The sequence below is a fragment of the Lepus europaeus genome, chromosome X (genome assembly GCF_033115175.1).
Source record: "Lepus europaeus isolate LE1 chromosome X, mLepTim1.pri, whole genome shotgun sequence".
NCBI lineage: Eukaryota > Metazoa > Chordata > Mammalia > Lagomorpha > Leporidae > Lepus > Lepus europaeus.
Window position 1 is genome coordinate 105510143 of NC_084850.1, and position 12627 is coordinate 105522769.

A 12627-nucleotide genomic window follows, 5' to 3' on the forward strand; every position below is an offset into this window, starting at 1 on the left:
CTATTTATTGTGTGTTCATTTTGATAAAAATGAGTTACCTCATAGGTTTCATGATTCAATGTCTCCACTATGATATTGTCATTAGTTTGATCAACATATGTGACAGGACATTTCAGCTTCACTCGGTCCCCAAGGAGGTCCATTATCCTCTCGCTTACTTGGCCAGATCCACCGATAAACTTGCGTTCCTATAGGAGAAGGTAGGCCAGAAAGGAAATGTTATAAAAGACTAAGGAAGGAAAATCATATTGGCACTGATTAAGGAACCTCCAGAAAGTTGCAGGTCACACCTTCACCCTCTATACACTTGACTGTTGGAAGAGCTCATTAAGACAGAAGCAAAATCTGCCAAGACACCTCAATTATTATTCTCTGCACAGCTTCCAGCAGTGAAAGACAGTTACTAGTTAACAAAATCACAGAATCAGAAGAAATATTCACCTATACCAGTACTGTCCTGACCAAATTGGAACATCAGTAAGTCCTTGGGCTGCAAATGTCCAAGAGTGTGGTGCACAGAAGGAGCCATGGAAAAAGGAGGGTGCTAAGCTTTTCCTAGCAGATGTGGTTTCTAACTACACTCGACTGCTCTCAGTCCTGGGCTATGATTGTCTGGGTAGGCAAAGATGTGGGCAATGTCATATTATATACAATGTGATTCTAAGAGGGTATATTTAGGGTGCTCTTAGGGATAGCCATGCTCTATCTGTCATTATCAAATGAGGTTCTAAGAGTGTGAATCTCAGATCTTGAGTAACTTTCTACAAAACTTTCCAAAAGTTTGACAGCAGAGGCAGTGAGATGAAGGCTAAGTGCCTGACTGTTATTCAGTACTCTGCCCACTGACACCTGCTATGCTTATTTTTTTTCCTGTTTTCATCTTTACATTTATTTGTAAAATCTATAGAGTTTTAAGTCACACGTTCCATTTTGAAAACAAAAATTTAAAGGCTGCTGGATGCAAAATAATTTATATATAGCATGAGATAATATAATGCAATATAATATAATACCGTATCCTTGTCGGGGGGGGGGCGGGGATTTAGAGACCTGTCACTCAGAGCCAGCCTTGCACCTGCAGACGACAGCCCACCCTGACTCTACCTTAGCGACCCCCAGCAAGTTCTCGCCTCTATTGGGGTCCCCAAGAGTCCACTTAGAGGTTGGGGAGAGGGCCTTGGGACACCCCTCCAGCTCGGAGCCCCGCAGCAGCCAGAGGCACACCACACCGCACCAGTCCTGGGCAGGGGCGGCAGTGTGCCAACCTGCTATGCTTATTGTGGAAATAGTTCCAGCTTAATCTAAGAAGGTAAGTCCTCAACACAATGAACTTGCTAAGAACCAGGGGGATAATTTTAGTTTGCCATAGAAGGTTCTTTCAGTGGTCAGAAATATACATTGGTAGCCCAACATTTGAAAATTAAGTACCCAAATCACAAACACACAATGATTTTTGCACTTTTATAACTGGATACTCTTTTAATAACACCACTAAGGCTCTTTTTAAAAATATTCTCTAGTAGTTAAGATCTAAATCCATGATTTGTCTTTCCTCCAGAAGACTAGTATCATTTAATATAATTCTGACCTATATTTTCCAAGAGTTGCTTGAATTTTAGTGTAGTGGAAAGACCATGAACTATTTCTATCTTGTTCATGTGTACTCCTTTAGTATTTGTTGAATTAAATTACTAAAGGACAAACTTAAGTTCTTCAATAATGATACTGTGATAATAGTTTGAGATTCATAATGTCAACCATACTTTCCAAAAGCTCATGTAGAGTTTGGCTATAAGTATCATAACTCCTCTATATGAAGGACACAAATATCAAATATGAATCAATATAACTCAGAAAGTAAAATATGGGTTACAAAGAGTAATGTAGAACTTCTGCCTGGTAAATAAAGACACAAAATGCAACTGCCTTGCATTTGCCAAAGCTAAGGGTCAAATGGGCAAATAACTCTTGGTGTCAAAAGAACAACTTGGGGATTTCCTAAGGAGAGTAATAATTCATATGCATAGAAAGTCTCCACACTTTTTACTGGCATTAAGAATTTAAGGAATCAGAGAACAGAGCATAAGTTAGAAGTGAACTGCTACTAATTAAACCTCATCTTATCCAGGCACAACATTCCTAGAAAAGAGATATCCATTCTCTCTGGATAAGGATGAGCCTAGAAACAAAAAGATTCTCAGAGTCTGAGGAATCAGAGAATTAGGATTCTGGCTCCACCACCAGTTTGCTTAGGATACAGTCAATGAACAAAATGAGTTCCTTTATTATTAATGCAAGTGGGATGGAAGCTGGGCAAACGCAAGTGGGTGGCCAAAATGTAGGATTCAAGATGTAGAATTTACTATTGCTAACAGTGGCCATAAAATACCTGTGTGACAAGAAGGGAGAACAGCCACTTTCACTCTATAACAGTTAACCCAAAATATCTCAAAGAAATGGGTCAAAAACCTTATGTCTGGATCAGAGATGATTTTTTCAGTACACTGATTTTGTAAGCAGAATTTATTTTATTTCAGGATTTTAGCTTCCTAAGTTTAGCCTATTTTCTCCCACCTCAGAAAGGAAGGAACTTATTTCCAAGACCTATTAATTCAAAAGAAAATAGTCTTTAGCTGTGAACTTTTCAGGAATGAAAATAAATATTTTTGCAAAAAAGTTTTCTGAGCTCATTTCATACTGCTAAATGTTCATGTTTCAAAATACTGAAATAATTAAGACATTGCCTGGGAGAGAGAAAAATCACAAATCAAGTTAGAGTCTCAGAACAGATGTGCCATACCTGGCCCCCATTGGTGACTGAGAAGATCCGCGTGGTGCCACCACACTGCTTTACATACCACAAGAACCACAGGGCAGATACCTCATGAGGCTCAGAGGTCACATTGATGTTCACAAAAAGATAGGCGAAGTGTCTGGCAGTCCTGCTCACAGAACAAGAGTTTAAGTTAGTAGTTAAGACTTACATGAGCCAAGGATCATATGTTTTGAAAATACAATGCAGTATGGTTAGAAAGTAATTTTATTGCTTTTGGGGAAAAAAAATCTCAAGGCTCAATGTCTGAAGAAATGCATTTTTGTTGGCCAGCACCACGGCTCACTAGGCTAATCCTCTGCTTGCGGCACTGGTAGCCCGGGTTCTAGTCCCAGTTGGGGAGCTGGATTCTGTCCTGGTTGCCCCTCTTCCAGTCCAGCTCTCTGCTGTGGCCTGGGAAGTCAGTGGAGGATGGCCCAAGTCCTTGGGCCCTGCACCTGCATGGGAGACCAGGAGGAAGCACCTGACTCCTGGCTTTGGATCGGCGTAGAGCATAGCGGCCAATTTGTGGGGGTGAACCAATGGAAGGAAGACCTTTCTCTCTGTCTCTCTCTCTCACTGTCTAACTCTGCCTGTCAAAAAATAAAAAATAAAAAAAGAAATACATTTTTGTAACTCTTGGGGAAAATAAAGTGTTCTTCTGCTTTTTTTTTTTTTTTTTTGACAGGCAGAGTGGATAGTGAGAGAGAGACAGAGAGAAAGGTCTTCCTTTTTGCCGTTGGTTCACCCTCCAATGGCCGCTGCGGCCGGCACATCTCGCTGATCTGAAGCCAGGAGCCAGGTGCTTCTCCTGGTCTCCCATGCGGGTGCAGGGCCCAAGCACTTGGGCCATCCTCCACTGCCTTCCCGGGCCATAGCAGAGAGCTGACCTGGAAGAGGGGCAACCGGGATAGAATCTGGCACCCCAACCGGGACTAGAACCCGGTGTGCCGGTGCCGCAAGGCGGAGGATTAGCCTGTTAAGCCACGGCGCCGGCCTCTTCTGCTTTTTTTTTTTTTTTAAATTTATTTATTTATTTGACAGGTAGAGTTACAGACAGTGAGAGAGACAGAAAGGTCTTTCTTCTGTTGGTTCACTCCCCAAATGGCTGCCAAGGCCGGCGCTGTGCTGATCCGAAGTCAGGAGCCAGGTGCTTCTCGCTGGTCTCTCATGCGGGTGCAGGGGCCCAAGCACTTCGGCCATCCTCCACTTCCTCCCAGACCACAGCAGAGAGCTGGACCGGAAGAGGAGCAACCAGGACTAGAACCGGCGCCCATATGGGATGCCAGTGCCGCAGGTGTAGGATTAACCAAGTCAGCCACGGTGCCGGCCCCGTTCTTCTGCTTTTTAAGAAATCATGGTTTAGCTCCAAATACTCAGATCCAGTCTGTCTAAAGGGTCAATATGCTTGCCAGGGATCATGAGGGATACTTCTCATCTATTTTAACAACTACCCTTTCTTCTCCATCTATACTGCTTCCACCCTGCTCCAGGCCACCAGTGTTTCCTCATCTTGGCTACACTAGTGATGGCTCCTGCCTGGTCACTCATTCCCTCTTGAACACTTTTCTATACTAGAGTTAATGAGGTCTAAAAGTGCAAACTCAAAAACCTCTCTGCCTATAACCTGCCACAGCCTGAATTGGAAAAAGGCCAAATCTAGAATGTGGCCAATATATCTTGCAACACTGGCCACTACTGCAACCTCCTCTTATACTACATGTTCTTGTCATCTCTGTAGATCAGGCATACAGACCACTCAATTGCTAGAGCCTATCAGTCTCAGCAGGGAGCACACGAGGTTGGTTCAACAATCACAAGAAGCTTTCAGAGTTGGTCCAACAATCTCTCTGCCTAGAAAATACCATCCACTCAAAGTCCCTGTGAGCCATTCCTGAAGGACACCCCCCTCCATACCATCCACCCTACCAATCTGGCCCTATCCTTTGTGTCAGATACCATCTCCATTATGACATTCAACTTACCAATACCCCTTACTTCCCCTTTCTGCATCATGTGGGTGATTTCTGGAAGATACTACCCTCTCTCAATTAGCTACCCACCCCTGTTACCTCTTACCCCTGTAGGTCATTCCCGGAAGATAGCATCCCCTCAATAACACTATCTCTCTCACTGCTGGGAGATATACCCCTACATCATCAATTTTTAGCCACCCCCCCCAGAAAAATGAATCATTCCTGAAAGATATTTCTACCACAAAATTAACCCTTCCTGACACTCATCTGTTACTGTGGGTCATTCCCAGAAGACACCATGCTCCTATATCTTCCAACTATCCCTGCCTCCCCCATAGCATAACTGGGTCATTCTTGGAAGATTCGAGTCCTCCACATCATTGATTGATACTGTCTCCTCTAGCCAAAATGGTTCATTCCTGGAAGATGGCATCCTCTCTTCTTGTCTGCCATTACCTAATTCAGTGGATCATTCTACATGGATAGCAGTCCTTCAAGACCATCTACCCTTCCTTGTCTCACCCCAGCCCATTCATGCAAGAAACTATTTCCACTCACCAATAAACACCTTCCCAATTCCTCCTTGCAACTGTGAAACACAATGAAATCAACATTTCTCCCCTTCCTCCAGGCCAATTGGTTCATTCCTGGAGGATATCATTCTCCCTCCCTGCATCCCCTACACAACACTGTGGATCTGTTGTAAAAGACACTGTCCTACCAACTTCATTCATCCATACTTTCTCTCCCTGTTGCATGTGTCATTCCTGGAATGACACCCTACTACTTTACCTGTCTCCCCTTGCCCAACACTAAGGTTCAATCCTGGAAGATACCATTTCCACCACATACCCCCTTTCTGTCTCTTCACTGCCTCCATGGTTAAGAACCTACCATGCCCCAACATCATCCCAGATTCCCTGTCTTATAGTAGCCATTTAGGTCATTCCTGGAAGATACCATTCTCTCTCTCTGTGTCTCCTATATCACACAGTGGATCAATTGTAAAAGATACTATCCTGTAACAGTATCTGCCCTCTCAAACTCCCCTCTCCTGTGGGTTATTCCTAGAAGATATTATTCCACAAACCATCCACCCTTTCTGTCTCCCTCTGCCCCTGAGGCTCATTTTTAGTTGAAGCACTAACTCTGTAGTTTCAGTTTAAAACTGAGTGCAGTTTGGATGCTTCCTTTTACCCTCAGATGAGGTAAGGTCCTCATATTACAGGCAGTCTCCTACTATTATGTAATTATGTCTTCAGTATGAGTACTGCCTCTCTGAGGAATGTGCACTTCATGAGACTAGGTGCCATCTAGTTCATCACTATTCCTCAGTGCTTAGTACAGTTTCTTTATGTATGAGGCTTCAAATAAACACATACCTCAAATACATAAATATTATACATATTAATACATAAATAAATATAGTCAGGCACTGCATAACAACATTTTGGTCAATGAGGGACCACATATATGATGATGACCTCACAAGACTACAACACCTAGTGGTGCTGTAGCTGTCCTTGTTCATGTAAAGTACACACTATGATGTCTGCACAATGACAAAAGTGTCTAACAAAGCATTTCACAGAACATGCTCCACAACTGTACTACTGAACTGTAAGCAATTGAACTAATAATACAGATTCTAATGGAAAACATATCGTTTCTATTTTTCATTGATACAGACCAGCTTCCCTCCAGTATTCCATATATTTATATGGAACTACTTTTAAATCCTTTACAAACTGCTTTTGTAGCCAATCTCTATGTAACGTAGAACACAATTACTGATTTTATTATAGATCATACAACACTTTCATGAAAAGAAGTTCTACTTCATTTACCTACTTTTCTTAAGGTATACATTCATTTTTTGTTCAAATCTGCTCTGAAATGTCTCTAAAGTGGCCTCAAAGTAGCTACTGGTTGAGAGAATATTAGGATTCTTCTCAACAAATTTCCTATAAATTATTAGGAAAAGCACTACAGCTCAAGACAGGGTAGAAAGGATAGGAAGGAAAGATATAAAAGTAAATTTTAAATAGTCAAGTTTACTTTGTCCAGCATATTTTATCAATAAGGTCTTTCATGGTCATCTTATCCCACTCTTCAGCATGAGGTGCCTGCCAAGGTGCTTCTGCTGGGATCTGCAGAGAAAAGAGGTCCCATAGTCACATGTGATGGTAAGTGCTATGGCCCACCTGAGAGGTCTGCCTGAGAACCTCTGAAAACTGGTCTCTTGGTTTCTGTGTTGGAATGTGTGACTGGCATATAATTCTACATGGAGATCAGGAAGCAGGAGAGCTCTTTGGATTCTGTGCCTTAATGCTGCTGCCAAAACAATATTAATAGCATGTATAAATTTTTTATTTTATTATCTATATTTATATAATGTACATATACATTTAGGTAATCGGGATTATGATGACAATTATCATAATCAATATTTATTATTATTGAAAGGTAATACCCATTTTGGGATCCCAATTCAAGTTTCAGAGAATGATGTTATATAGCCTGAGATTAAGTAAAAATAAAGCCTTGAGGCAGCAAATCCTTCTTTCCTTTACACGCTATAGATGCACAAGACAACTTTAATCAGCTTGGTAATAAATTTAAATAAAAGGGTAGCAATGGAAAAGTGAAGGCTCTGTGACTACTGCCAGAACAACTCTCAGACACTGGACTGTGTAGATTTTATATGTGCAATTTCTGTTTAAAGCAACATGTATTGCCCCCATGCAATTATTTAACTTAAATCTCTGAAAGCTAGTGTTCACTTAGAACATAAAGAGGCAGTCTGGTGACAGCTCTTGATATTCATCAGCTTAATTAATTCACAATTATTTTATGATGTTTTTTCATGGTACCCAGATAGGCTTATGAATAAAATGTTCAATGCAGGCAACATATGTACCAAAGGGTAATTTGAAAGATATGTGTGTGCCTTGATTCAGTTGACACTCTGTTTCTTAGCAGCTGAGCTTAAAAATAACCAAAACATATTATTTCACAATATGTAGATATAGCAAAATATCATATTATACATCACAAATAGATAATTTTTGTTAATTATACTTCAACAAAGTTGGTAAAAAAGCAGATTTAAATGGCAAAAGTAGAGATACTTGGAAAAATTCATCATTACAATGCTCAGTGGTGTACTCAAAGGCACACAGGCATTACTATCAGCCAGAGGGGGTTTGAATCTTGGTTCTCTTGCTGTGTGGTCTTGGGTACATTACATAACATCTGGGTACTCATTTCCCCCATTTGTCAAGAAGAAATATTACCAGCTTTGCAGAGTTGCTGAGGGTTTGGAAACAATATGCATCAATGTCGGGAACAGTGTTCCCTGTACTGTGAAAGGATGTTAAACAGTTGCCATTGTTATTTTAGTAATGGGCCATGTGCAAGGTCAACACATATTTTACCTCCTTTCCCATGCTGTCCATGGTTCGCCACAAGTTGTTGTAATCTAGATAAGCAACAGGATTCCATACAGGAGGGAAGGCACCACGAAATGGGTAAGTTTTCCCCTGGTACATAAAAGCAAGGGTAACAATTGAAAAGGGTTAATATCTGAAATCAGGAGGGTATTCCAAAAACAGAACAAAACAAACCACCCGGTTTAAGACAGCTGTTTTCAAAGTGACAGGATCCTATGTGTCAGAAGCATTTCCTTTGATGGAGTCAAAGATTAGCAAAATTTCTCCATTGCTGTGTTAGTGGTTTTTAACTGACAGTGAATAAGAGCTTTGAATTTATTTGCATGTATTTGGACAAATAAATAAAAGTAGCTCACCCTGGCATCCTTTTTTAAAAATAAAATTAGATATCAAATTCTTCATGAACATTTAGTTATAAATATGGCTAACAAATTGGCACAAATTTAATTCATCGATCTAGTATCTAATGCTTATGTAACAACACTCCCAGCTCCGGAGTTTGCATCCTAATCTCTTAAGAAGGATATTCTCACTTGGATGACAGTAGGATGAAGACACGGAGAACTGTCTTTGGATCACATAGGGGAAAAGAATAGCAAAACTGACTATTTCAAACCGTGTATTAAGGTTTACAGAGGTTAAATAAAGATTGGCTAGATTACAGACTATGCTGACATCAAGAATCAGATAATGAACGATGTGGAACAATGGGCATTTGCTAGTTTTGGCTGCCCAGCATCAATTCCTGTTTCTAGTCGAATCCTAGTTTCTTTCTGGGAAATTGCCTCTCCTCCTCTGTGTATAGCTGTCTAGGAACCAGCTCCCATTATGGAAAGTGGTTGGGTTAGATTCTTTGTTTTTTATCTTTTTCTATTTATTGATTTTGATTTATTTGAAAGGCGAAGAGACACAGACATGGATCTCCCAACTTCTGGTTCACTACTCAAATGTCTACAACAGCCAGGGCTGGATCAGGTACAGCCAGGGCTGGATCAGGTGAAGCCAGGAGCCCAGAACTCAAACCAGGTCTTCCACATCGGTAGCAAGAAATCAAGATCTTTAGCCATCACCTGCTGCCTCCCAGGATGCACATTAGCAGGAAGCTGGAATTAGGAGCCAGGACTCAAACCAGACACTCTGATATGGGAAGTGGGCATCCCAAGTGGCATCTTAACCACTGCGCCAAACACCCATCCTGGATCAGATCCTTTCTCTTCATTTCTGGCTTTCGGTAACAGCCCTGCTGTGAGCCTGTGATATGAGTTGACCAGTCACAAACTCTCAGCAAATTCTGATCCTGGAGGATTTACCCACATATTGAAGAGAGCGGTCTGCAAGTTCTCTTTCCCTGTGGCAGTGTGCTGAGCAGATGCTCCTTACTACAATGACCACAACTTAGGCTCCTGCCCCTAACTTGACAAAGCTCTCTTGCTTTCTGCTCATTCTCAAATGCAGTCCTCCAGTTTCATGTCAACTCTGTGGGCTCTCTCACAGTCTTTCAGTAGATTCTTTCTTGTCACCCCAACTTGGATTCCATGGCTTGGTACAAAGACCTCTAACATGAAGATGTTTCATTAATGGCAATCATTTCATCTCACTGTGTGATAGGCACTGTTCTAAGCAAAAGCAAGGGAGAATGGAGGTTGAATACTTATAAAAAGAGAGCAGGTATAGGTAGTTTCCATGGTCTTATTTGCTAATTTAATTCCTTTTAGTTTAAAAAAATGTCTTGGGGAGGGTGTCTGCTGCAGCAGTTATGATGCCTACATTCCATATTGGAGTGCTTAGGTTTGAATTCAGGCTCCACTCTTGATTCCAGCTTCCTGTTCATCTGTCCTCAGGGAGGCAGCAGGTGATGGCTCAAGTACTTGGGGCCCTGACAGACATGTGGGGGACCCAGACAGAGTTCTTGGCTCTTGGCTTTGACCTGAACCACCCTGTTGCAGGCCCTGGAGAGTAAGCCAGCAGATGGAAGCGCGTGCTCTCTCTCTCTTTCTCCCTTTCAAATAAAATGAAAATTAACTAAATAAATGTCTTCTAAATCTTCATAAGGTCAAGATCTTTTCTATTAGTACAGTTTTGCAAAATAATTTGATTTTTAATCAAAGAAATATTTATAAAAAGTCTTTTGGGTACATTATACAATATTAAAAGTTGTGTTAATTTTAAAAAAGGGTTTGTGAAAAATTCCTGACCACCACAAAGTCTAACACCACACACTTTCCAACTGAATAAGAATGTATGGCAGCCATTAAGTGACAAGTAATTTTCCCTCTGACATAGCAAAATCAAATAACCTTGGCAGATTATGTGATCTGATTTTTATTTGAAAATGCTATGTTGTAACACTGCAATACAACTTTTCAAGACACCAAATCCTTTATCATCATCACCACCACCATCACTAACATTTATTGAGATTTTTCTCCATGCCTGACACCAGCTGAAACTCTTCATATGCGTTATCTCATGCAATGCTCACTCCAACCCTGTGGAGGCAAGCAGTATTGATATTTCTATTTTATAAATGAGGAAACTAAAGCCCAGTGACAGTAGCTAGTAAATAGCAGAAAGGAAATTTCCTGCTTTTAAAGCCTTTGCTCATAAAACATGCTTTCTTGTCTCCTATATGGTTGATGGAATGGAGAGATAAGTTTGTTCTAGACATTTTAAGCTTCCCAAAAGAAAGAGGACTTTGGAAAGTGAAACTTTTAAATCTTCCACATGCATCTTTTCTGTTTCTAGGGAGTAAAAATAGAGACTAAAAAGCCCCAGGGGTATAAGTTGACTGCTAAGGAAACATGGCCAATTTTGGAAAAGGCTAATGTGTGTTCTGAGAGAAATGGGCAGAGACATTTTACCCAGAACACAAAAATAGTTATGGAGAGGACAGAGGCTTGGGATAAGTAATGGCTTGGGCAGGCTTCAGGATAACTAATTCTTGTTACAATTCTTCTCTTAGGGAAATCTGGAAAAATCTGCATTTTCCTGTGTAAAATAACCTCATACAAAACTATTTGCTGCAAAAAAAAATTCTTAAAAATACATGTTCTCAATCACCTGGGAACATTAAGAAAAGTATTATAGTTCAACAAAATGTGCTCCACATTCCTAATGTAGTTCTTTGCAGAACAATGCCAACTTGAGTATAATTTCATACAAGGTCCTTACAATTCCATGATCTGAGCATTTATAACACAAAGGTGGAAGGAGAAATGAAGAGTGCTGATAGAGAAGAGGATGTAGCTGGTAATCTTCTTAGGAACAGGAACCATGGAACATTTCTTAAAAAGATCGTAAAGGCCCACCATAACAAAGGTTGACAAAGACACCAAGTAGATAAAAAGATTTCATTCATTAGTTTTTCAACTATCAGTTTCTGGATTCTCTGTTCTTATTCCACAGAAAACCCAAACCTGCTAAAGAAATACATGTGTATGGAGGACTGGCAACCACATGACACTGCCTCTTGTCTCACAAAAGTACCTGGAAGGGTTCCTTGCCACTATGGCCTACTTCTATACTGGACAACTTGAGACTACTTTTGTGTGTGTGAATTCCTAAAGCAGTACCGTTGGAGGGCTGAGAGATGTCTCTTGGCTGAATGAGAGCTACCTGAGAGTGGGGACCCTCTAAGTTGTCTAAATATGGTTCTATGGTTTTCTCACCAAGGTGTCAGCAATTTCTCAATCCCTAACCTCTTCTCAGCAAGCAATGTGTTTGTGACCTAAGGGTATATATGGTAGGAACTCTGGGAACAGTACTTGCAAATGATTACTGCTTTTCAAAAATAAAAGGAAATAAAAAAATCTGGAGTAATGGTCAAGTTCATTTTGTGCCTGTACTCTGAAATCTTATTGCCTTTCCAAAGTGGCCTTTAATCTCTACAGAATTGACACAGTAGAAATTGTTGACATTGAGTAGAACACAATGTCCTTGGAATTGTGCCCCAAATACTTAAGCCCTTTTGAAAAACGACTTCAATCTACCAATGTTCATAATAACAGGAGATACTGCCAGGAGATGACAGTTTATGGTTTCCACATTACTCTTTATTGTTGGTCCTATAAGATAAGCCAAGTTTATAGTACGTAAGTAGCATTTACTGATTGGAACATTGGAAAGCTTTATCTCTGCATTCTTATATTTTTGTTACGCAAAAGAGAGTATTATTGGAATATCATAGGTCACTGGGGAAGCTGCCAAATATCTTTCTTTAATCATCTTGAAAATAAACAGATGATTTATTTCTGGATTGGTTTAGGAATATGCCTGTCTAGCCCATATGAATTCCTTGGGACCAGTCTAGTCCTGCTATTTTGACACAAAATTGGTTAAGAGAGATCTTTTTAAAATATGAATATATTTATTAGAAAGGCAGAGTTAC

At 40.4% G+C, this 12627-nt stretch overlaps 1 protein-coding gene across 1 annotated transcript in view; it reads right to left on the reverse strand.

The window, feature by feature from the left end:
* MAOA (monoamine oxidase A) overlaps positions 1 to 12627 on the reverse strand; it is a 68367-nt gene that overhangs the window by 13974 nt on the left and 41766 nt on the right. The window contains exons 4-7 of the mRNA XM_062183328.1: positions 8226 to 8330; positions 6847 to 6938; positions 2801 to 2942; positions 39 to 188 (exon numbers count right to left, since the gene is read on the reverse strand). Of these exons, the coding sequence (XP_062039312.1) occupies positions 39 to 188; positions 2801 to 2942; positions 6847 to 6938; positions 8226 to 8330 (489 nt within the window). The remainder of the gene's footprint in view (positions 1 to 38; positions 189 to 2800; positions 2943 to 6846; positions 6939 to 8225; positions 8331 to 12627) is intronic.